Source organism: Arvicanthis niloticus, chromosome 5 (assembly GCF_011762505.2).
Source record: "Arvicanthis niloticus isolate mArvNil1 chromosome 5, mArvNil1.pat.X, whole genome shotgun sequence".
Classification (NCBI taxonomy): domain Eukaryota; kingdom Metazoa; phylum Chordata; class Mammalia; order Rodentia; family Muridae; genus Arvicanthis; species Arvicanthis niloticus.
In genome coordinates, this window is record NC_047662.1 from 15,203,238 (window position 1) to 15,226,069 (window position 22,832).

Genomic DNA, 22,832 nt, shown 5'->3' on the forward strand with positions numbered 1-22,832 from the left:
GTGGGAACAATATGACTCTGAGGGGAGACACTGTGGCTCTGTGAGTAGACACTGTTACTCTGTGAGGGGACACTGTGGCTCTGTGAGTAGACACTGTCACTCTGTGAGGGGATACTGTGGCTCTGTGAGTAGACACTGTCACTCTGTGAGGGGACACTGTCACTCTGTGAGTAGACACTGTCACTCTGTGAGGGGACACTGTCACTCTGTGAGGAGACACTGTCACTCTGTGAGGGGACACTGTCACTCTGTGAGGGGACACTGTGAATCTACAATTGGGACCCTATAATAATTTCTTGTTGGGGACACTGTGACTCTGTTATAGGATACTGTGACTGCCTGAGGGGGAGACTATGACTCTAAGGGGGAACACCATGTCTCTGGGAGGGGGACACTGTGACTCTGAGGGGACACTGTGACTCTATACTGAAGCTTCTGTGACAGTGACTTCAGAGGTAACTCCTGGCAGATAAGAACCATGCCCAGGCCCACTGTGTCTCAGACACAGAGGGACCTGAGACAATTTGTCCCCTCCAGTGTAGCAGGATTGTTTTCTGGTTTCCCAGACGATGAAGCTATGGCCACGTAGACAGAGCCCTATAAGTCACAGACACTCCAGGAACCAAGGTCCCTTTCTTTGCTTCTAATCTGTAGCAACGCCTTTCATGGTTCCATGGGGACAGGATCCAGGGGTTCCTTGGAGTCCTCAGCTGCCACTGGAGACTGTATCCTCTCTGAGAGCTCCCGTCGCCTCTGTGTTCAAGTCCACTGTTAAGTCTCAGTGACTCTCAGGCAGCAACGGCTGCATCTGCCTAGGCCCTTCAAAGTTGTTCACAGTCCTCTCACTTCTGCACCCAGGGCCTGGTTCGTATTAGCACCCGGCTCCTGTGGTGGTCGGATGGGGCTTGGAATGCATCCAAAAACTGTCAGTGTCCAGAGTATGCGTTAACAACTTATCTAACGTGGAACATCAGATCGTTTGATCTGCCAATTAGGCGCCTGGAGCTGCTAACTGGAAGCAGATGGCCCATACATCATCACTGGAAGGAGGATGGCCAGCCATTTCCCCAATCGCAGAAGCAGGTCTGCCTTTGCTTCGCCATCCTAGACATTCCACCTGGGTGCCCTCATCCTAGGATTGAAGACCTGAGGCAAGAGAGGCTCCAGCCCTATTGCTTATACCCCCAAGAACTAGGCAGCACAAGAGTTGGGTTGATCTTGGATGGCTGTTGGCCTGTGGGGTCCCAAGTTCTCTGTAGGATGCTGGCATCTGCTAGACCTCTCTATGTGGCATCGGTACACTGCATTGGAAGGCCAGCAGAAATTCTGGAGCCTCCAGCATCCTAGACTGGGTGTCAAGCATGCCTCAAGGCTTGGGATGGCCCAAACCGCACAAAAAACCATCCTAGATAGTCGGAAGCCAGGATCCCTTCCCTAGTTCACCACCCACCCCCCGGCAGCTCTCCGCTCCACAGAACTGATGTAGCCCCAACCCCATGATCATCACTGGTTCCATCAGACCTAGTAACCCACTCCTCAAGGGTCTTCTAGCCTCATTCAGCCCTTGAGCTCCACCCCCACACGTCTGCTCCTTTCTCTCAAAGCCCCCTAGGCCCTGTCTCAGGACAAAGTCTGAATCACACTTTGTCAGGGACTCCCTGGGGGTAGTTATGCTGCTGAAGACCTCAGCTGTCCTGTGGCATGCACAGTGATGTCACCCCACTGTCCACGTGGCTGCCCACCTCTGTCTTGCTTCTCCATGTTTTTCCCTCCTACCCGTTTTTCTCTCCTCTCCCCCCCACCCCCACACCTGTCTCATGTTTCTGTCTCTTCCCCCTTGCCTCTCCTCCCTCACCTCTGGCTCTCTCAGGTCCAGCTCCCTAACTTTCTGCTATCTGTATCACTAGGTCTTCCTACCACAGGGCCTTTGCTCAGGCTGGCTCTCTTCCTAGAACACGCCCCCCTTTGGCCACAGACCTGTTCATTCTTCTTTAGAAACACGTCTGTCTATCTTGCGTATGCATGTGTGTAGAGGGGGCACTCTTCTGCCACCAGGCTCAGAGCCACTGCTCATTCTTCTGCCCTCTGCCTGATACGAGCTGTCAACATATCAAGAGCCTTCCTTGGCTTGCAGAAGGGTCCTCTCTGGCTTCCATGACTCCCTGAATCCCCATCCCTCTCTGAATCCTAGAGCAAGGAAGAATGGCTGTGTGGGCTGTGTGCTATGTGCTGGGAGCAGGGATTGTCTTCTAAGGTGATAGTTGTTCTTGATGCTGTGCTGGGCCTGAATCTTGGGTAGTTCTCATTTGGCACTTGTTCACTGAATGAATGGATGAATTAATTAATTAATTAATTAATGCTTACAATCCCCTCTCATAGGTGATATACACATGTGTGTGTGTGTGTGTGTGTGTGTATATATATATATATATAAAGAGTACACTGTCACTGTCTTCAGACACATCAGAAGAGGACATCAGATCCCATTACAGATGGTTGTGAGCCACCATGTGGTTGCTGGGAATTGAACTCAGGACCTCTGGAAGAGCAGTCAGTGCTCTTACCACCGAACTGGTGAACTCTTCTTTCTGGCCATTTCTTCCAGACTTCCAGAGCAGCTATTGGGTTGACAGTACTTGATCCCACAGCCCAGTCCCACCTGTTGTCACTTCTGACAACACTCACAAGGATTTGTTCTGGCCAGGGTGCTCTCCTAGGTGCCTGACAGTCAGGAGACAAAAGTCAGAGCCCCCATGTGCATGTGTTTATTGTATCCTGGGCCAGGTGAACACAGCAAGGTAGTAAAATATTCATTCATCCTGTGATGGGTGAAGGACAGCTGCCAATCAGGAGGCAGAGAATAAACAAGGCACCAAGCCACAGGGCTACCAAAGAGGGGCATTCTGGGAGAAGAAAGCAGTCAGTGCCAAGGCCTCAAGATGGTGGCAGAATGGAAGCTTGAGAGGAGTCAGTGTGGCCATAGAGAGCAGTGGGAGGTGAGTCCACCGTGAGGACATAGGGAGAGCGGGAGTTTGGAAGTCTGACCCACCCAGAAAACTGCCCCAGCATTCCTGTGGCCTTTCTACTTTATGACTCTGTCCCAGCACAAATCCTGAGAGTCCCTCTGATTAGACCAACCCAGGTCATGTGCCCATCCCTGAACCAACAGCGAGACGAGGAAAATATCACCTTTCCCCCACCGACACCCCAGAATACAGTGCCACTCACAGAGCTCTGGCTCTGAGAGCAGGGGCTATTGGGTGTTTGAGGAGATAAAGGGGTGATGGGGAATCAGTGGAAGTCACAGAAGGTCCTAGAGTGGGCACATCTTCAAAGAAGAATCCATCTGCTATCACAGAGGAAGGGCCATCATGAGAAAGCTTATGCATGTCCCAAAGGACATAGCTAGTGGTCTAGCCTGGGGGGGGGGGGGGGAAGCAGCTGGTAACAGGGTTACCTTGCAAGCACAAGGACCTGAGCATGTGGGAAAAAAAAAAGACTCAAAAAGATTCACGTGTTATCCCAATGAGGAAGCAGAGACAGGAGGATCCCTAGAGTTTGTGGGCCAGCCTGGTCTACTGGGTGAGTTCCAGCCAATGAAAAGCCATGGCTCAAGAAAACACAATGGAAAAACATGGGGGGTGGTCCTCTGGCTTCCCCATGCTTGTGGACAAACATATATGTGTATGTACCTGCATACAGCATACATCCACACACCACACACCACACACCACACACCACACATACACACACTCCACACCATACACACCACACACACCTACACACATATACCACACACATGCTTACAAGCTACCACATACATCACACACACACACCACATATATATGCAACACACACAGACAATACACACACACACATACATATAATAGTTGTGTAAAAGTGGAGGGTGTCCTCAATAACCTCTGGAGGGGAAGAAAGGACTCCTCCATTGAGGCAGCTGTACAGGTGGGCAGTAGGTATCCTCTGAGCTCAGGGAGGTTCTGGGATTTTTCTCCACTAATGGTGGTCCTCCAACAGAACCCAGAAATGAGGCCATTAGCTCTTTAAAAAGAATATTAAGCCAAGGCATAGACAGATGTAAAGAGAAAGAATTAAGAGATTAAAACTCCCTGTGCTCCCAAAATCTGCTCCCTCAGGCAAGGAGGACAGACAGGACACAGCCATGGCCAGAACCAGGCCCTACAAAAGCTAAGGGCTCAGCCAGGCCTCCGTGTGTTGGCTCTGGACTCCCCTGGGAATTCTGGAGGGGATGGAGAAGGAGCATCCACAAAGACCTTCCTTCTAGAAAACCCCTCATCCTTAGTGGCTGCTGAAAGCTTCTGTTGGTCGGTCTGATTGCATCCTGTCACTTGGGAGGCAGAGGCAGGTGGGTCTCCGAGAGTTTGAGGTTCACCTGGTCTACAAAGTAAGTTCCAGGACAGCCAAGGATCCACAAAGAAACCCTGTCTCACAAAACCACAAAAAAGAAAAGAAGAGGGAGGGACGGAGGAAAGGAAGGAGGGAGGGAGGGAGGAAGGGAAGGAAGAAGGGAGAGAGGGAGGAAGGAAGGGAAGAAGAACCTCCTAGAAAGTTGGTAAAGCACAGCTCTGGGCGTTTCCTGAGATGATTGGCAGGCGGGCCAGCATACTGAACAGGAAGACCCTCCCAGTGGGCCTGGCAAGAATAAAGCATGGAAGAACGAAGCTAGCGTGCATTTAGCTATCCTTGAGTGAGTGCTTCTGTTACAACAGACATCCTCCAACTCTAATTCCCTTAGCCTTTGACCTTGGATGTGGGTGCCCTGGCCCTTGGCCTCAGACTGGGGCTGCAGCGCTGGTCCATCTTGGTCTGAGCAGCTTCAGGCCCTCAGCTCTCCTGTCTGTAGATCTCTGTAGTGGAGCTATTCAGCCTGTTGTTTTCCTCTGACTTTCACATGCATGCACACACATGTATAGGTATACCTGCACACGCACGCATGCGCACACACACATACACACAGAGCACAACTTTACATTGCCCTGATGGTTTCAGAGGCATGTGAATTTATAAGTGATTGACATTTATTGAGCACCCACTGTGTACAAATTTAACCTTATTGAGTTATATCATAGATTCTTGTTGTGTTATAGTCTCCTCTCTCTCTCTCTCTCTCTCTCTCTCTCTCTCTCTCTCTCTCTCTCTCTCTCTCTCTCTCTCAGGAATCAGACTCTCTCTGCCTTTCCACAGCTCACTCTGGACAGAGCTGGTCAGTAAACCTGCTATGACCTGGAAGACTCCCTCCTCCCTGCACACGTGAGCACAGCTCCCTGATACCCAGGCCTAAAACTTTTATTATAACTTCACTTTTGTCTCGTGCCTTTCTGATCTGGGACTCCTAGCGAGTAGCCAAGTTAACACAGTGGAGAGTGTATTTCCCCGGAGAGTGTATACACACACCCCAGAACAAGAAATGAAGACTAAGTCTCTTGCAGCCCCCTGCCAAGCTATCTATGGTGGCTTTTTCTCTTAAGGAAGCTCCTCTTAAGACCCACAAGCTCCCTCTCCCTGTCCAGAGCCTATAGCAGCCATACTGTGACTCTCCCCATATCTCTTCCAGAAGAGTGACTTATCCCAGCTTCCATTTCTTCAGCCTCCAAACGTCAACACCTGCAACTATGACTCCCATTTCAGAGATGGGAAAGTGTAGCATCAAAGACAAGTTGGCCCGAGGTCACCCAGACACAATGAATACCCAGACTGAGTCCATGCCCTTCCTCAGGAAACCTCTGAAGTCAAGAAGGGACATTGATTTCACCAGAGGGAAGTTTATTCATAAGCAACAATAAAGGGCCCATGATGTCCATCTGACCATTAGAACGCAGGAGCCCCAGTCTGTGCTTCCCAAGAACTGGACTAGAACATAGATACACAGACATCTGGGGGACATGGTGGACACCACGGTTGGCCTCAGCCACTAGCCATGAGCAGGTTGGAAGGCATGGGCCATGGCCCGCAGGTGCTCACTGTGACCACTAGATGGCAGTGGTAGGCCATCCTTGGAGCCCCATAGGTCACCTTGGTGGTTTCTTCCATAAGTGGGTGGTAGGTCCTGGCCAGTGAAACGGCTCGTGGGCGGGTGTGTGTGTGTGTGTGTGTGCGTGAGTGTGTGTGTGTGCGTGCGCGCGCGCATTATGGGTATTTTCAAGCGCTAGGTGGGTAAAAATAGCTACGCTGCAAAGAATGGCAGAGGAACACCGGTAGCGTGGCTGGGGGTCTGTTGCTGAGGCCAGTGGGCGGGGCTAGCTCTTCCTCATCGTGTAGCCCTGGATCATGCTATTGAAATAAGCTGAAGTGTTGCGCTCCGGGTAGAAGAGGATCATGTAACACTTGGGGCCAAAGTATCCCAAGCCGATGGCCAGAAAGTTGAGCACAGTGACCAGGAGGTCCATGATGGTGACCAGCACGCCATCGTGGACAGACATGAAGGTGCAGAGGGAGATGGAGGAGGTAAAGGAGAAGGTCATGCTGAGAGTGATGAACTTGGCTTCGTTGTAGTTGGTGGGCAGTTCCTTGCCCATGTAGGCGAAGCTGAAACCCAGCACGGACAGCAGCAAGTCCATGCTGGTGTTGAAAAGTAGCCCGGTGCGGTAGTTAGGGTGACAAGAGAGGATCATGATGTTGGGGTCATCGGGGTCGGTCCGGCCAATGGGGTTGATGGTGTTGGCCAGCATGTTGGCCGCCACCAGGGCCACCTTGATAGCCGTGATGAGGGCCACGAAGACATAGGGCCCGTGGTAACGCATCCATAAACCGTAAGCACTTGGCAGACGTCTGGCCATCTTGAAAACGCACACGATCTGGAAGGAGCGCACAGTGATGCAGGATAGGCAGATGGAGAAGCAGACCGTGAAGAAGGCCTGGCGGCAGAAACACGAGAAGACCGTGGGGGGCCCCACATACACAGGCACCATCCCAAACGCCAGCAGCAGCGGCACCAGCATCAGGAAGCACATGGGGCCACCGGCCGAGCGCACCATGGGTGTCTGGAAATGTCTCCAGAAGATGAACAGAATGGCCAAAGTACTGAGAAAGCCCAGGCCAGCCAGTATGGCCACCACGATGGTAGGCACTTCGTACCACTCCAGGAAGGCCAGCCGCCGCTTGAAGCAAGTCACGTCGTTCTTATAGGACCACATGGAACCCGGGCAGGACAGGCAGTTAAACTCATCTGTAAGAGCCCACGGCAAGGCTTGTCAGTGGGACCCCACATGCGAGCCCCCCTCCCCACTCCCACCCCCACCCCCGCCACCATGTTCTCTGGGCCTGAGGCAGAGAAAAGCTGAAGGAAGTCCTACTGCTGTGACTGAGCAAAGTTCCCTGCCACCTCATCTCACAGACAAACGGGGCCCAGCTACGTTAAGTCACTTTTTCAAAGTCACAAAGCCGGTAAGTTGCCAAATCAGGATTCAAACCCAGGTCTCCTTGCTCAGAACCCACCAACTTCAAGGCCTCTCTGCCAAGATATCATTCTCAAGGGAAAGAGACCTTGTGATGGTTTGTGTATGCTTGGCCCAGGGAGTGGCACTATTAGGAGGTGTGGCCTTGTTGGAGTAGGTGTGTCACTGTGGGTGTGGGTTTTAAAACCATCATCCTAGCTGCCTGGAAGCCAGTATTCCACTAGCAGCCTTCAGATGAAGATGTAGAACTCTCAGCTCCTCCTGCACCATGCCTGCCTGGATGCTGCCATGTTCCTGCCTTGATGATAATGGACTGAACCTCTGAGCCTGTAAGCCAGCCCCAACTAAATGTTGTCCTTATAAGAGTTGCCTTGGTCATGGTGCCTGTTCACAGCAGTAAAACCCTAATAAAGACAGACCTATAACCACATCTTCAGTGGGATGGGGGTTTGGTTTTGTTGTTGTTTGGTTGGTTGGGGGTTTTTTTTGTTTGTTTGTTTCTGTTTGTTTGTTTGTTTTCGAGACAGGGTTTCTCTGTGTAGCCCTTGCTGTCCTGGAACTCACTCTGTAGACCAGGCTGGCCTCGAACTCAGAAATCCGCCTGCCTCTGCCTCCCAAGTGCTGGGATTAAAGGCGTGCGCCACCACTGCCCGGCTGGGATGGGGGTTTGAATGTGTGTGTTTACATGTTGTGTGTGCACATGTGTGTGCATGTGTGTGTTTACATGTTGTGTGTGCACATGTGTGTGTACATAAGTGTACACCCCAGAGGACAATATCAATATTGTTCCTCAAATGCCTGCCTGCTATCTTTCCTTCCTTCCTTCCTTCCTTCCTTCCTTCCTTCCTTCCTTCCTTTTCCTTCCTTTCTTCCTTCCTTCCTTCCTTCCTTCCTTCCTTCCTTCCTTCCTTCTGGAGACTAGCTCTCTTGCTTGTCTGGAACTCATAAGTTAGCTAAACAGGCAGACCTGTGAGCCCCAGGGAGTCCCATGATTCAACCTCCCCAACGCTGGTCCCAAGTACATGCCACCATGCTTGGCTCTGTTTCACATGAATTCTGGGGTTCAATCCCATGTCCTCATGTTTGCAAGACAAGCTCTTCACCAACCGTGTCTCCCCAACCCCACAGAGAGCATGGAGAGTCAGATACTGTGGTCGGTACCAGAGATGAAGAGCCCCAGAGACCAGTAAAGGCCGGCCCTATCTTCAGGCCACTGACAGCTGCGACAGACAGGCCAGCAGAAGCCTTCCACACACTTGATCAGCACTTAGCTGGGGCCCTGCTTGCTGCTGGGCACACAGCAAGTGTTTTTACTCAGAGGTGAAATCACCAATTAATTTTTGATCAACAGGGTCATGCAAAAGCTTTTCACTCAACAATGAACTGTGTTACACACCAATGTGAGTTTAAACACTGGAGTCAGTGATCTAGAAAAAGTGTGGCTTTCAAAAGAATTCAGTCAATGGGGACCAGGGTGACGGCTCAGTGGATGACGTGCTGGGCACACAGCGTGGGGACTGATCCTGAAGTATCACAGAGAAACCTGCACTGAGGATTTCGCTTTATGAGAAGCCACAAGAGGGACCAGGCCTGGGCAAAGGCAAGTAGCCTTTGGATACTTGCATCCCCTGGGAAGACTGCCAGAGACCCTGGCGAAGTGAAGGGACCTCTGAAAACTCCAGGACGGGGTGGGGACATGGAGCCTTGAACAGAGGGCCTGGGGTCTGCTAATGAAGGGTGAGGTGGGGTGGTGGGAGGCATACCTACTGAGCGGTTGAGGTAGGTGCCTGGCGGACAGTCCAGGCACTCAAAGCAGCAGGGGTGGAGGCCCACAGGTTTTTTCATTTGCCCAGGCTGGCAGCTCTTGGAACACATGGATACAGGGACCTGGAGGGAGGAAGATGAGAGACTCTGAGCCCTCTCTTCCCGCCCTCTGGGAGGCCCCTGATCTCTCCCACACCCATCAGGACACTCGTAGGAGAGGATAGCCTGACCCTGTCTGAAATGCTGTTAAAACTGAATCTCTGCAAGACTCTCTCGGTTTTGCCTGTCTATGACCTAACCCAATCCACCATCCTCTGGTAAAGGCACCCAAGAGTGAAGACAGACACTTACTGAGGATGCTGACAAGATAAAGTGCAACCCTCAGGGTCCTGGCAGCCATCTTATCACAAAGAGGACATCTCGGTCAAAGAAAAACCTGATCTTGGTAGGGAAGGGTTGCTACCAAGAGAGCTATCAAGAGATCCTGGATCCACCCTTACCTGAACTGTCACCATGTTTCCCTATTATTACAGCTAAGACTTTCGGTTGGCATGTCCTTCTGAAGAGTGGAGGTCTCGGGTGAGCTAGAACCCAAAGGCAGTTCCTGAGCCTATGTCTCTATCCCAGAGGAGCCCAGCGCACAAAGGCCGCCAAGCATAGGATGAAAAGATGAGCTCTCTACGGAGGAGACATTAGGACTGAGGACGAGGAGGATGTAGCATCTGAGCCTGGTGAGGGAACCACGTGTGGGTAAGAGCATGGTAGAGACAGGAGACAGGGAAGGCCTCGGACAGCCACAGCTCTGGGCTGGGTGAGCAGATGCTAGATTCTGTGGACATCATTTTTGTGACCAAGGAGAATGGTCTCTTATAGGCACACATAAGGAGGGCTTAAGGCTCAGACCCCGGAGCCACAAAAGGCCCTCTCAGCGCCAGCGCCTAGCTCTTTTTGCCTCTCTCAAGTCATCAAGTCAGGTCTCTGCTTTCATGATCCTCTCTCCCTACACACACACACACACACACACACACACACACACACACACACACACACAGGTCTTTCTTGTACTTGGCCATCAGATGATATATGTAGATAGCTTGTCACCTCCCTAGCACTTCATGGAGAAACGTGAGTGACTCACACAAGTCAAAAGTAAACATCCATGGGCTAAGATATACCTCAGCTGGTAAAGGTGTCTGCAGCCAAGCCTGAGGACCTGGGTTCAATTCCCAGAGCCCATGTAAAGGTGGGAGGAGAGAAATGACTTCACAAAGTTGTTCTTTAACCTCTATGCGTGCCCCACGGCGTGCATGCTCACACTCACACATGCACACACACACACACACATCATCATCATCATCATCAATTTGAAATAATTAAACATCTAAACCACTACGGGCCTCCCTGTACCTTATGGGGACTTCTCTGTCAAGAATATGAGCATGCACTGTGTAGGTGCACGGCCCTCAGCACAGACACACATATGTCCTTTATCCAGAGCCATGGCCCACCACACATTGCCAGGTCTCTCCCCCCTGTGAACTCAAGATCTCTTACCAGCTCCTGAGTAACCAGATCAGGCCTGCCTTGCACCCCTAAGACCTCACAGTGGCTCTCATTCACTCATACATGGATGGTGGCTCTGGAGAAATAACGCCATTGGTAGTGTGTTTCACACAAAAGCTTGAGGCCCCAAGTTCCATCTCCAGAACTCATGTCAAAAGCCAGGATTGGTTCATGCTTGTTAATGCCAGTGCTGGGTCGTTGGAGACCAGAGGATTCATGAGGCCTGCTGTCCAGCCAGCCTTACCTCAGGCTCTGCATTTCAATGGGAACGAAGACCGAGTGAGACCTTGTGGCCTTTTGTTTAGTTTTTGTTTTTTCAAGACAGGGTTTCTCTGTGTAAGCCTGGCTATCTTGGAACTCACTCTGTAGACCAGGCTGGTCTCGAACTCAGAAATCCGCCTGCCTCTGCCTCCCAAGTGCTGGGATTAAAGGTGTGGGCCACCACCTTGCAGATCTTAATGCTTATGTCCTAAGTATACGACCTGACTCCATTGTAGGGCCACCGCATATATAACTAAAGAAAAGAATGGTCCCTCATCTGAGAGAACTGGTGTTCTTACACAGAAGGGATACAAGACCACAGAGAGACTATCAGATAACGAAGGCAAAGACCAGAGTGGAGCGTCCACAAGCCAAGGAGAGCCAGGGAGTGCCAGCAAGCTGCCAAACAGCAGGAGAGAGGCTAAGCAGTCTCCTGGCCTCTGCAGGGACCAGCCTCACCTCTCCCTCGGCTTCTGCCTCCAGAACCTGAGACAAAGAACATCTGTGGTCCGGGCTCAAGAAAACAGAGAGACATGAACCTGACTCACTCCACAGACTCAACTGTGGTGATTGGCGACAGCTGGAAGGCTGGGTAGAGAAAGCCTCTACCATAGGCAAGCTGTGTGGAGTTAAGGAGATTACGCAACCTCTCTGTGCCTTTGGTGTTCCGGCCTATACAATGGGGCAGTAGCCTTGGTCGCTGTGATGGATAATCCTATCAACTTGATGAAATTTAGGATCTGTGAAGATGCACCTCTGCGTATGTCTGAGAGGGTGTCTCTAGAAAATTTTAGCAGAGGGAAGATCCACCTTGGATGTGAGTGGCCTCATCCCATGGGCTGGGGCCCTGGCCTGAATAACAGGGAGGAAGGGAGCTGAGTGCCAGCATCTGTCTCTCTCTGCTTCCAGTCTGTGGATACGATGGGGTCAGCCACCATGACAGACTGTATCCTCAAACCCTGAGCGGAAATGCATCCTGCGTTCGTTAAGCTGCTTCTTGTCAGTTGTTTGGTGGTAGCATCAAGGAATGGGCCTAACCCATCACCTCAGGCTGAGAGGGGAGCCACATGCACTTCAGTGCAAGGCTGTGAGCCGAAGCCCCTGGTTCCCCATCTCCTGGAGCTAAAGCACCTTCAACTCTGTAGCTCTCAGTTGACAAAGAAGGACATGGCCCTAGACCCTACACCCCAAGTGGAGACCCTGCCGGCTATTTCTGATGCATCTCCGGATCCCCTTCTCAGCAAGCCCCCAAGGGGCTACCCTCCAAGCTGACCGTGTTGTTAGGGGTGTGCCAGGACACATTGCTAACGTAGGTCAACCTCTTCTTGGTGGGGGAGTAGGCGGCAATGCTTTGGAAGGGGTTCTGGCTCAGGTCCCACTGCCACTGGATGATGTCCAGGACCATCGGCATGTCCCCTTGCTGGTCGAAGAAGAGCTGGTTGCCAAGGAGTGTGAAGTTGACATGCCAGATCTTGTTGAGAAGCTGGAGGGGTCAGGAAGAAAGATTAGCAGTGTTGGGACCAGATGGGACCAGACATTTGAGAGTCTACCGCGCGCCCACCCCCCACACCAGCCTCAATGTGACCTGTCTAATGGGAGCGCTGGAGACATGGAACTGTCAGGTGGTGACTCTGGAACCTAGCCTGGAGCTAGGTCTCAGCCCTGCCACTTTAGCCCTGTGCAACTTTAGCCCTGTTGCTCAACCTCTCTGGACTTCCAGCTTCTTGACAGAAGAAACTTCCTGTTTTCTCTTCTGCAAAATGAAAGCAACAGGATTCTTCTGGGCTCTGGAGCCATATCAGAAACTTAGTACGGGAGTTGTAAAGATGGCTCAGCGGTTAAGAGCACTGGCTGCTCTTCCAGAGGTCCTGAGTTTGATTCCCAGCAATCCCAATTCCAGGAAATCCAATGCCTCTTCGGATCACGGGCACTGAACGCATGGCGCACAGACATAACACATGGGCAAACACTCATATAAATAAAACATTAAGAAAACAGGAAAAAGCTTAGAAGAGCAGATGAGAATAATGCTTTCTTCTCCTCCTTTCTCCTAGGAGTCACCTGGGGCATCCCTCCAGAGGCTGGACCTTCCCCCATTCCTGCTCCCCTAAATCGTAAGGTCAGCTCCCCACACTGGTGCTAACTAAAAACGTGCTCCTAACAGAGCAGCCTCCCTAAGTGTGCACAATCAACCGTGAGGATGCATCCTAGTGAGCACATGACAAGTGCCATAGCACCGCCCTGAGCAATGACACAGGCTACCAGCGTCTCAGCACTCAAGAGCTGGCACTCGGCTGGCAGCCAAGCGCCTTTCAAGGAACTGCACCTTTCAAAATGTAGGTACTTAGAACTGGGGGGGGGGGGGGGTGATACGTGACTGAAATAGATCAGAGTTAGGCTGGTGTGTGTGTGTGTGTGTGTGTGTGTGTGTGTGTAGAGTGTATGTACAGGGTGGGAGGGAGAACATCAAGTGTCCTCTCTCACTTCCCATCTGATTCCCTGGAGCTCCGCTGGCAGCCATCAATGCCAACAAATCTCCCATCTCTACCTGCCCCAGCACTGGGTTTATAGGCAAGTCCACAGCCAAGTCTAGCTTCTTACATGGCTGCTGAGGATTCGAACTCAGACCCTGTGCTTGCTGGGCATCTGGAGTTAGGGGATCCCCTGTGGCTTCCTGTACCCCTTTGCCCAGACCCTGAGCACAGCAATGGTGGAGTCAGTCCCTGCGTGTCTAGGCCCTCACCTGCCATGGGTAGACCCTTGTCTCGAGGCAGCGGACCTGGTTGCAGCGGAGCAGTCTGTGGAGGGCGTGGGCCACAGCGTAGACCGCCGAGTACACGCTATAGACCACGCGCTCCCCCGAAAGCATGAGGATGTTGTTGAAGGATTCGGTGATGTTTAAGCAGGCGTCACAGTCCTGGTTGCAGGTAGTTCGCAGGTTGGTCTTGTTAGGCATGGGATACCCCGGTTTGCCTTGGCGCACTCGGAACTGGCTGAAGCCAGGGATGGACACCCTCTGGATGGTGACACCCAGAAAAGTACCTGTGTGGCGCAGCTCTGTGAGATTGTGTAGAACCGGGTCGATAGCCCAGGACTCAGAGGCAATCCACACGTAGCCCGTGAAGTTCCAGCGCAGAACCTCGAGGAAGAAGTTGTGCAGGCTCAGCTCCGGCGAGAACACCACCACCACGCGCGCCGTGGTCCGCCGCAGCTTGTCCAGGATGTTGTCCAGTTGCCTCTGCTCCTGGGACGTCATGACCTGGCTGGGTTGGGGTAAGGGCAGAACCTCTTGGAAAGCAATGCAGATGTCGCTAGCGCTGGTCAGACGCTGGCTCAACAGGTGGCTGTTCTCCCGGCCGTAATCGTCATCACTCACCAACACCACGATCCAGTTCCACTGAAAGTGAGTCATTAGTTGCACCATAGCCTCGATGTGGTGCGTGGCGCTGGGCACTGTGCGTAGCATGCCAGGGAAGCGCCGCTTGTCCCGCAGCTTGTCGGAGATGGCGCTGTAAGTGACCTGCCGGAGGGAGGTGTTAGAAGACATCATTACCCTGACATCATTACCCTGGTGACACGTAGGGACACATACATGCCCAGGGCTGTGTCTATGCTGTCATCATCATGGCCACCTTAGTACACGTGAGGTCCTACTATGCGCTGTGCCCTGGCTGGGTGACCCACATCAGTCCCTTCTTCACCTAGTGCCCCCGACAGGGCACCTGTTACGTGTGACACCCTGGCTAGGTGGTAACTGTCTCTCCCCATGGGTTAGCAAGCCTGTCTCTTCCCACAGCTTAGCAACCTCCTCCTGAGCGGCTCTCGTCCTACCCCCAGCATCCCAGCCTCGTCGTCAGCCACGCACCCTCTGCTGTGACCTCATAGCCTCAGGGTACCCCCAAATGAGGCTCCCAGCCTTGTTTCTCTCCCACCACACCATCTTCCTTACAAGTCTCATGTAGCCTCTTGTACAAACATCATTGCCTGCACCCCCGTCATCCAACCCTGGCTCCATCATCCCTCCTGAACCTCAGGCTTGGATTTGGGACTATCCACCTCCCTTCTCAAACTTGATGTTTCCAACCCCACACTCCGGTTCTTCTCTGAGTCTACCCACCATCTTCCCACCTGTTTATAGGTGTTAGAGGCATAAAAGTCTTTTTGACCAAAGGTCAGTAGGGAAACCAGGAATGGTAATCATGCTGGGGTGTCTCCCCAGTGGGGAAGATAAAAATGAAATACCTGCCTTCCATCCAGAAAGCTGAGAGTGGATATTGTTAATGCCCTTGGTGATCTTTTTGGTACCTGCAGGGGCAGACCTCACTCACCTTTTGCTATAGAAGCAGACTTCACCCATATCCCCCCAGAATGTCTATCCCAGACTCTCTCTCCCTAACTTCAAGTTCATACAGCCCATCTTTGGTGGTTTGAATAGGTATGGCCCTCATAGACTCATGTATTTAAATGCTTGACCCATAGGGAATAGCACTATCAGGAAGTGTGGCCTTGTTAAAAGAAGTGTGTCTTCCCATAGAAGCAGGTTGCAAGGGTTTATGCTTAGTTCCCAGCACCTATAACCATCCCTGGCACACAGCAGGTGTTCAAGAAATATCTGTTACACGGATAAATGGACGAACTCAACCTGGACCAGACATTGCACGTCAAAATGCTGGCACACATTTACCACCTACTATGTGTCTGACTCCACTCTGGGTACTTCACAAGGCAAGAGCTGCAGCAGCAATTCCTATAGTTGTGCCGGCCTACTGTGTGGCAATCTGATTTATAATTAATATTCTACACCTGTGCTGGACTGGGTACTTTCACCCATGTGGCTGGGGACAGTTAGGCCGACAGCTGTCCCAGCCTCACAGGATGGCTGAGGAGGTACAGGCACTGCTGTCAAACCAGAAGATGAGCTCAGCCTTCCAAGATCCACTGGTGGAAGGAGAGGATCGAGTCCCACACACCAGAGAATGCTCTGACCTTCATACATGTGCCATGATGCACGCATGTACTCTCTCCCAATAAGTGGAAATGAAATCCAAAAATATTTAAAAGATACCAGGAGTGGTTGTCTATTCCTTTAATCCCAGCACTCAGGAGGCAGAGGCAGGAAGATCTCTGTGAGTTCAAAGTGTTAGCCTGATCTACAGAGTGAGTTCCAGGACAGCCAGGGCTATATAGAGAGACCCTGTCTCTTGCCCCATTCCCTTACCCCCCCCCCCCCAAATTTAAAAGATAATAGATAATCAGCACTTTTGGGATATGTGTGTATATGTACATATGTGTATATGTGTGCATGTGTGGGTATGCACACACACACACACACACGTGTGTACTTGTGAACATATGTGTATAGCTTCACATGTCTATACACACATGGAAGCCAGAAGTTGACATTAGGCATCTTACTCAATCACTCTCTGCCGTATTTCTGGAGATAAGGTTTGGGAAGTCACTAGTTTGGTAAGACTGGCTGACCCACAGGTCAGGGAATCCCCGTCTCCACACCCTCTCCCCCACTGCTGCTCCTGGTTTTTTTTATGTGGGTGCTGGAGATCCAAACTCAGGTCCCCATGCCTGCACACTTTACCATCTGAACCATCTCCCCAGACCCTAGTGGCACTCCTTAAAGGCCTACTATGAGTCAGAACCTGTGCTAGGCGACTAAGCAAGCTAATACTGCCTGCCTGTTCCTTAGTCCTCATTCTGGAGAAAGATGCATTTTGTGGTAATGATGGCATTGCAGACTACCTACTGTGTGCTGAAAACTCTTCTGGGTTGACTGCTTTCAGCCCACAGATAGTCCTGGGATGGAGTTTCATCAGCCCACTTTACAAATGGGGAAACTGAGGCTGAGAAGGGTGAAGAGATTTGTCACAGGCTTCCCAGTAAGTCTGAGCTGCTGTCTGCTCCTGCACATGTCCCCATCATGCCTGACAGGGAGGAAGAGTTTCCCTCCCTCAGGGCACGCGCCCCTCTGACTCTCCCGGGTTGGGTCGTATCTCCCAGGCATCACCTGTGGGATGAGGAAGTAGGAGAGAAGATTAGACACGGTGATGGCGGATTCAGAGTTGTCTGGGCCAATGATGGCCACCACGTGGGGCCTGTACTGGCTGTAGTCTTTGAGGATGGGCAGGAAGTCATCATCCTGTGCCAGGAAGTAGAGCGCAGGCTGGATGTTGTTGGAGAGGTAGCAGACATCCACCATCTCGTAGCCGAGCAGCACGCCGGGAAGCAGAGAGCTACAGTTGTTGATCTCCTCCACGGCGAAGCGCATGGCTTGCATGAGGTTGTAGCCCAACACCTTCATGCTGAACCTGTAGAGCCACACACGGTGAGGAGCGTGTCCACAGGGAGCAGGGGGAACGGGGGGCAGGGAATAGAATGAACCTCTGCTCTGTTCCTCACATGAGAAAATCTGACAAGGAACACCCTAGATGGTTCTGGCACTTAACAGCATTCCTGTCACCACTGTCCCTGTGACTGCACTGTCATCCCCGTGATCCCTACCATTGTCCTCTCACACCCACAGTGACCTCCTCCAACACTGCCATCCATCCCCACTGTTACCGTCATCTCCCGCTATCCCAGCGCTACCACCACCATCGCTGTTACCGTATGTTTGTGATCATCAGCGACAACAATGACATCACCACTGCCATCACCATCACCACCGACATCACCACTGCCATCACCATCACCGCCACCACCGACATCACCACTGCCATCACCATCACCACCATCATTGCTGCTCAAACTGCTATTGTCACTGATATTATCACCAGCACCACTACCATACCATCACAACTACCATCACCACCACCAAAACACCATTGTTATAACTATTAGCACGGTCACTATCACCATCACCATCAACATCAGTACCACCATCTTTAAAAATCATTAGAACGACTAACACAATAACATCATCATCACCACCATCACCATGACTACCGCCATCACTCCCAACCATCCTCATCACCACCGTCACCATCATCCCTACACCCATGTTAACCACCGCTGTTATTGCTGCAGTCAGCATTGCTAGTGACATCACCGCGTCTCTGCCACTGGCACTGTCAATCATTACAGACCCCATCATCATCATCACAGGCATCAGAGCACTTAGCACCAGCCTCCCCAGCCTCCCCAGCCTCATCATCATCATCACAGGCATCAGAGCACTTAGCACCAGCCTCCCCAGCCTCCCCAGCCTCATCATCATCATCACAGGCATCAGAGCACTTAGCACCAGCCTCCCCAGCCTCCCCAGCCTCATCATCATCATCACAGGCATCAGAGCACTTAGCACCAGCCTCCCCAGCCTCCCCAGCCTCCCCAGCCTCCCCAGCCTCCCCAGCCTCCCCAGCCTCCCCAGCCTCCCCAGCCTCCCCAGCCTCCCCAGCCTCCCCAGCCTCCCCAGCCTCCCCAGCCTCCCCAGCCTCAGGTCCACTTGGCATCATCCTCATTATCTAAGTGGTGAAATCCCATAGTCAACCCTTAGTTAGCCCTCTCTGTCTGTCTCTCTTTCTCTCTGTCTCTCTGTGTGTATCTCTGTCTCTCCATCTCGGTCTCTGTCTCTCTCTCTCTCCCTTCCTCCCTCCTTCTCCCTCTTCCCCATCACCCAGAATGTTCCTCCTCCTGAGCAAGACCAGAGTGACTCAGTCTCTAAGTGGAGCTGTCACCCCAGATGGCACACAGAAGGGAAAGAGGACTCCCCAAGCCCAGAAGCACTCCCTGTCTCCCCAGCCACAACCTTGGGAACTGCAACCCCCCCCCAGTGTCCAGTGTCAGAGCTCACTACTCAAACACCACTTCCTGCCTGACAAGGCAGAGCCTGATGTCTAGACTAGGCTTTGACATGGTCTTTTTGGGGGTGAGGGCTCCCCCATTTGCCAAAGTGACTGAGGACGTCTTTGATGGTGACCCCATGTATGAGTTTAAACACCCTGTCTTTCCAGGCTGTAACATCGGGACAAACCAGGTTTCTGGATTGCAAATAACCACCTAAAATCTCAACAGATTGTGCGGGGAGAGGGGCACTGGGGGCTAGCAGGCTGGATCTAGGATTGAGGGTTTGGCAGCGAATAAGGAGAAACATTCAGGGCCCTGGCCTGGCCTCCAAAGGGCTGCACTTTCCAGGGTCCTGACTCTGCTCCACCCCTCTACCACCCCTTGCCACTTCCCTGGAAACTCACTCATTGCACTTGGGCACCTGCAGGTAGCTGAGGTGGGAGATGCTCTTCACGTTGGCATGGAGGGAAAAGAGGCCACCCAGGAGGTAGTCCCCAGCCAGGTGGAAGTCAGAGTTCTCTATCAGCTTGACTGGCTTGGGCAGAACATGCAGCAGGAGAAACAGCAGGTGGAGTGTCCTTGCCTGGGGCCCCATGCCAGCGAAGTAACAGCCTTAGAAGATGCCTGGCCTCACTCTGGAGTTGGTCACCCCACACTGAGGCATTTGCACAAACATTTACATAGTGACAATCCTTCCCCGGGGACAAGCGGACATGCTTAAGGGCTTGGGACTGGAACAGAGACTGGAGCAGGATATATTCGTGGGGCCCAGTGGGGCCTTCATGGCATGGGAGAACACGGCGTCTTTATGACGTGTCTGCACCCAGCCTTCTGCCTGAGCTCATGCCTGTGTGGCCACGGGCTGTAAAGGTGACAGTGAGCCGTGGTGGGCATGCAAAACGCATAAGGAAAGCAGAGATCACCATGGGTACAGTGAGCCCAGCCTTGTCCATTGGTTTGGTGTCTCCCTTGGCATACAAGAACTAGGCATACGAGCTGGCATGCAGCCCAGAGCTGCCCCCACCCACCCAATGGGTAGAGGAGACTGGGGTATCCCAAGTTCCTTTCCCAACCATCTTCTTCACTGTGCCCTGGTGACCCCTATACTCTCATGTATCTCTTCAGTCTGGTCTTCTCGCCTACCCTCCTCCTGCACACACTGGGCTCTGTGCTGGTGTAGGATGCAGAGGGGTGTGACCTCCTCACAGCAGACTCTGTAAGCTAGTCTACTGTTGTTCAGACACAGTACTGGGGAGGTCCGCCCTGGTTCCTCACAGCTCAGTCTCCACTTCAGCCTCGTGGGATGTTAGGACATCCCAAGACTGGGTAGGTACAGTGATGTAGGGCTGGCATCCCAGCACGCAGGAGGTGGAGCCTTGGCTATCCAGGGTGCTGGTTAATTTTTGTCAACTTGACATAGTCATCTGGGAAGAGGGGCCTCAGATGTAGAACTGCCTCCGTCACACTGGCCTATGAGGAGATCTCTAGGACATTTTTCTTGATTGATACGGGAGGCCTTGGCTCACTGTAGGAGGTGCTGGCCCTGAGCAGATAGTTCTGGATGGTCAGAGCAAACTAAGCAAGCCGAGGACGGCAAGCCAATACGCAGCACTCCTCCAGAGCCTCCAGGTCGCTGCCCCAACTCCCCTCCAAGATGCACAATAACCTACAAGCTGGAAAAAAAAAAAAAATCATTACTGCTTTGGGTGCTAGAGAGATGGCTCAGTGGTTTAAGAGAACTGATTGCTCTTCCAGAGGTCCTGAGTTCAATTCCCAGCAACCACATGGTGACTCACAACCATCTGTAAAGGGATCTGATGCTCTCTTCTGGAGTGTCTGAAGACAGCTACAGTGTACTCATATGACAAGTTTTTTGTTTGTTTGTTTGTTTTGGTTTTTCGAGACAGGGTTTCTCTGTGTAGTCCTGGCTGTCCTGGAACTCACTCTGTAGACCAGGCTGGCCTCGAACTCAGAAATCCTCCTGCCTCTGCCTCCCAAGTGCTGGGATTAAAGGCGTGCACCACCACTGCCCGGCAATCAAATAAGTTTTTATTTAAAAAAAAAATCATTGCTTTTGGTCAGCGTTTTATCACAGCAACCAAAAAGAAGCTGGGGAAAGGGCCAGCCTGGGCTACCTGAGACCCTGTCTCAAAAAAAAAATAAAAGAAAAGAAAGGAAGGAAACAGAAAGAAAGAAAGAAAGAAAGAAAGGAAGGAAGGAAGGAAGGAAGGAAGGAAGAAAGAAAGAAAGAAAGAAAGAAAGAAAGAAAGAAAGAAAGAAAGATAGATAGATAGATAGATAGATAGATAGATCTAAGGAGGTAAGGAGCAGGCCATTAGGCTCCTGCGGACTTGAGGTGCTTTCTGGAGGAGAGGGTACTACTCCCCACTTATCAGCAAACTGCTGTGTCCCAAGAGCCTCGGTGTCTCTCATCTGTGAAAGGCAGATACGACAGCCCTGCTGCTATTACTGGCTGCCGAGGAACTGAGATCATACTGTGGCTGGGGGATCACGGGCCCACAAACAGGTCCCCATCCCCATGATGTGCAGCTTCCAAGAGTGATTTTTATTGAGGCTGGATGATTCTCAGTCACCAAGTGTTCCGCTCCGAGGCTCACACCCAAGAACTCAGCCACTTCATGTTTCATCTGGTCCCCAACCACTGAGAAGTGTCAGGCTTGAGGCTGGAGGCTCGGGGATCCAGACCCCACCACCGATCAGCCTGGACAAGACGCTGTAGTTGTGTCCCTTGGCTCAGCATCCAGGGATGTAAACTGAAGCTCAGGCTATCGTCTCCAGCTACACTGGTATCCTGGACCCACCTGTCCCTCAGAGTCCTCATCAGGGAAATGGGTGGATATACTTTACGAGCTGCTAGAAGGGTGAAATCAGATTTTACTACATTGATTGTGTGTGCACATACGCACTCGCATTTACGTGTGCCGGGGGAGTGGATGAAGGTCATAGCTTCAGGAGCGGCTTCTGGCCATCTACCATGTGTGTCCCAGGAATCAAACTCTGGTCACTAGGCTTGGTGGCAAACGCCTTTACCCTCTGGGTCATCTTGCCAACCAAGTTAATTCTCTAAAGCCTTTAGATCAGTGCTGGACACACAGCCTGTGCTCTAGGCCAGCCCGGCCTGGAAACTAAACATGCTGGGCTGATGCCTGAACTAAGGAGATGAAGACAGGGCTGAGTAGAAGCAGGTGTGTACCCTGCCACTTCCTCTGCCCCATCCTGCTGAGGCCCCCGGGTCGCCCCAGCCTCCAGGAGGCAGCAGATGGCCCCTCATTTCCTTAGCTCCTATGCTTGAGTGACAGTGTGCACAGCAGCGGCCGCGGGGACATCCGGCCACAGTCAAATGGTTCTGTTCAGGCTGAGGGCTGCGGCCGGGGCCCCTAGCCACAGCAGGGAAATGAGGGGGCTCTGTGGGTGACGCAGACACAGGGACTGACACTGGGACCATCCAAAGCAGCCTCGGGAACCCAACCAGGGAGCGTGTCCTTGAGAGCTGGCAGCCTCAAGCCCGAGGGAACAAGGTGGTGGCTTTGAGTCCCCTCCTCCCACAGTTAAAGAGGAGACCTCATGGGAGGATCCTATAGTGGCAGTGATATAGGACCCCAGAAGCCAGTGATCTTATGGAGCAGACTGCCAGGAATCCAGGCTACAAGGACCCAGACTTGGGTTCAAATCTGCCTCCCCCTATGCCCACCACCACCCCCAACCTCCACCTGGCCCTGCCGCAGAAACCAAACAATGCCCTGATATGATCAGCTATAGAGAGGAGCTTCCAGAGGGCTGGGGTGTGGCTCAGTGGTCCAGCACACCTGTCACGGGCAAGAGTTGAGGGTCCATCTTCAGTCCTGTAAAAGCTACTCGATATGCCTATGACTGATTGGTACCATCCATTCAAAAACAGAGCTATAAACGCCGACCTTCCCTTTTGTGAGACACAGCCAGGATACCTGTGTTACCACTGTCTAGAAGGGAGGTACTGTGGCCAATGAG

At 52.2% G+C, this 22,832-nt stretch overlaps 1 protein-coding gene across 1 annotated transcript; it reads right to left on the reverse strand.

Moving 5' to 3' along the window:
• Positions 1-6,123: 6,123 nt before the first annotated feature.
• On the reverse strand, positions 6,124-19,419 carry Tas1r2 (taste 1 receptor member 2). The gene is made up of 6 exons (XM_034503677.2): positions 19,229-19,419; positions 17,047-17,347; positions 13,768-14,544; positions 12,298-12,507; positions 9,200-9,323; positions 6,124-7,207 (listed from the first exon to the last, which is right to left on the reverse strand). Exons 1-6 carry the CDS (start codon positions 19,417-19,419, stop codon positions 6,279-6,281), a joined length of 2,532 nt encoding a protein of 843 aa, XP_034359568.1. The 3' UTR covers positions 6,124-6,278.
• Positions 19,420-22,832: the final 3,413 nt, after the last annotated feature.